The following is a 2544-nucleotide window of genomic DNA, read 5'->3' on the forward strand; positions in this document are numbered from 1 at the left end:
AATTCACATACATATTCATTAGTTTAACCCACAATTATATTTGCATAGACTAATTTAACACATAGACATAGTTCATTAATTATTAGTTTAGTTCATAGGTCATAGACACCTCACATACATATAGCATGTTCATCAATTATTTTGTAAATGATATGCATATAGATATAGTTTCGTTTTGCTGGAATGTAATAGCTCGTTTAGTTCGTGAGCTGACTTGTTACCGAACCGAGCTAGGATGTCAGTTAAGCTCGTGAAAAGAATTCAAACGAGTCGATCCGAGCTAAACCAAACTGACCATAAACCAAGCGAGCCAACGAGCAACGAGCATTTTGTCCCGCCCTAACGCAGAGTAATTTCACCACGAACGTAGCCGGCGCCAAAGAACCTGCGCAGTTCGAATCCGCAACCTGTGTTTAGGTTTCAGCCTGTTTTTTATTAGCACCTGCCTAATAGTGTATGCAATCAATCAGTGAAATCACATTAATAAGGCGCATACGTACCATAAGGTACGTACGTACGGTAGAAACACATGGAGTACGTAGTCCTAATATAATAAGCCGCGGCCGGCCCTTACAAACTAGTAGTACGTAACGTACGAAACAGTCCTTGGTTTGTGATAATTGTGATTACAGTTAAAGTAGGGAACACGCCTTATTGGCACCAGCTCTCCTTGTCGTCGACGCTGTGTCCTCTCGCCGTAGGTGCTGTCGTAGAAAAAAAAAGCTGCTAGCTAGTTGTACCAGCGGTGGTGCCATTGGCGCCGCCCGGCCGTCGTCAGACGTCTAAGTCTAATTAATTAACCATCGGCGGCTGCTGCCTCCTCGCCATAGCAGCAGGAGGCGGCAAAGCTGTATGGTTCATCCAGCTGGTTAGCGGCACCGGAGGTGGCAAGCAACAGTGCCTGGGCCTGCAACAACTGAAGGCCGCCAAAGACGAAGTTTCCCGTGCCAAGCCCATGGACGACGCTGCTTCCGCTGATGGCGGAGGCGCATGTCTCGTCAAAATAGATGCCATGGCCGCCGCCGCCGCCGCCGCTGTCCACCAAACACGGCGCATCTGTTCTCAATGTCTGCTGCTCGCGGTCGCGGCTACCGGCGGCGGCGGCGGCGGCGGCGGAGAGGAGGGACGTCGACATGCTTGAGGCGCCGTAGCCGCCGCCGCCGCCGCTATAGATGAGGTGAGAATAATCGTGAGGTGACGAGAGGTGCTGCAGCGGCACGATGGGAGCAGCTTCTGCTGGCGACGCCGCCACCGCCGCTGACGACGACGATGACACGGTAGAGCTGCTGCGTTGGCTCAGGCTGTGTGCGGTGTAACGCTCAAGGCCGTGCACGAGCTTCTTCTTCAGCTTGGTGTTCCAGTAGTTCTTGATGTCGTTGTCCGTCCTCCCAGGGAGCTGCGCTGCGATGATCGACCACCTGTGTGTGTATGCATGCATGCATGCATTCGGGTATTATCGTCAAATAATTCGACTAGGAGAGACTAGAGAGCTAGTAGAGAAGAGTTTAAAGTGCCATGCTTACCTGCTTCCAATGGTAGCGAAGAGGCTGCAGATGATTCTGTCCTCGTCATCACTGAAGTCGCCATGCTTTAGGTTCGGCCTCAGGTAGTTGAGCCACCGCAGCCTGCAGCTCTTGCCGCACCTCTTCAGCCCTGCAATAATGCATGCTTGTTTAGCATCACACGATCGATCATGGGTGGCTACATCAATTAAACTACCTGCTTTGTGAGGGAGAGCAATCCAGTTGCCGCCGGTGCCATTCTCGTCGATGTACTCCTTGAGCTTGCGGTCCTCCTCAGGCGACCAGGGTCCTTTCTTCACACTTGCCTTGTCGCAACACGGAGCCCTGCCCATGTCTGTTGACCTACGCTACCAGTGGGCTTTCTTTGTGATTTGCTGCTGTCTTTTCTACCGTGCCTCCTAGCCTTGGTCTCAAATCTGCTCGCCGATAGATGACAGAACTGAGATGGGGGCTGGAGAGACAACAACTATGGACGGCACATCCACATAGCTAGGTAATGCTATATATATTTTTTGAAGAAAGACTAGACATACATGCGATAGTACTCGACCTTAATTAATCAGAACAGAGCGGCGGCATCAGTGGGGCTAGCTCAACCTTTCCTCCGACGTGCTCTAATGGCACCAAATGAATAACTATTCTTATTACATCTGAGCCATTCTCATGTGCTGGGTTAAATTTGAATAAATTATATGGTTAAGTCGGTATAAGTAGAATTCATTTAGAAAGAAGGATCGTTACCTACAAACCTCGTTGGATGACCTCATGAAATGGCATAAGATGTTTTGGATACGGTGGGAACTGAATGGCTCCATGATAGTATGGGTTGCCAACGTCAATTCCAGGCTATGTCCAAAATTCCAAAATTGCCACGCCCCGAGTTTACACAGAACGCCACTCCGTATAATGTATGTTAGATCCTTGTTGGAGTAAGGCATTAAATCATTGGACATTATTGTGGTAGGAAATTGCTTCTATTTTTTATCCCTAGTCATTTCAAAATACTTGTCGTATGAGTAAG

At 49.0% G+C, this 2544-nt stretch overlaps 1 protein-coding gene across 1 annotated transcript; it reads right to left on the reverse strand.

Annotated features, from left to right (window-relative positions):
- Positions 1–455: 455 nt before the first annotated feature.
- On the reverse strand, positions 456–1997 carry LOC103647248 (transcription factor MYB36). Its single transcript, XM_008671806.2, has 3 exons — positions 1720–1997; positions 1524–1653; positions 456–1418 (listed from the first exon to the last, which is right to left on the reverse strand). Exons 1-3 carry the CDS (start codon positions 1853–1855, stop codon positions 797–799), a joined length of 888 nt encoding a protein of 295 aa, XP_008670028.1. The 5' UTR covers positions 1856–1997; the 3' UTR covers positions 456–796.
- Between the last annotated feature and the right edge of the window lie 547 nt (positions 1998–2544).

This window comes from Zea mays, chromosome 2 (assembly GCF_902167145.1).
Source record: "Zea mays cultivar B73 chromosome 2, Zm-B73-REFERENCE-NAM-5.0, whole genome shotgun sequence".
Classification (NCBI taxonomy): Eukaryota; Viridiplantae; Streptophyta; class Magnoliopsida; order Poales; family Poaceae; genus Zea; species Zea mays.

Bases quoted from the DNA above. Each gene is read 5' to 3' on its own strand.
- LOC103647248 (XM_008671806.2), bottom strand. From the start codon at position 1,855: ATGGGCAGGGCTCCGTGTTGCGACAAGGCAAGTGTGAAGAAAGGACCC. The intron at 1,654-1,719 runs GTAGTTTAATTG...GCATTATTGCAG, and splicing joins TGCTCTCCCTCACAAAGCAG to GGCTGAAGAGGTGCGGCAAG. The intron at 1,419-1,523 runs GTAAGCATGGCA...ATACACACACAG, and splicing joins TTCGCTACCATTGGAAGCAG to GTGGTCGATCATCGCAGCGC.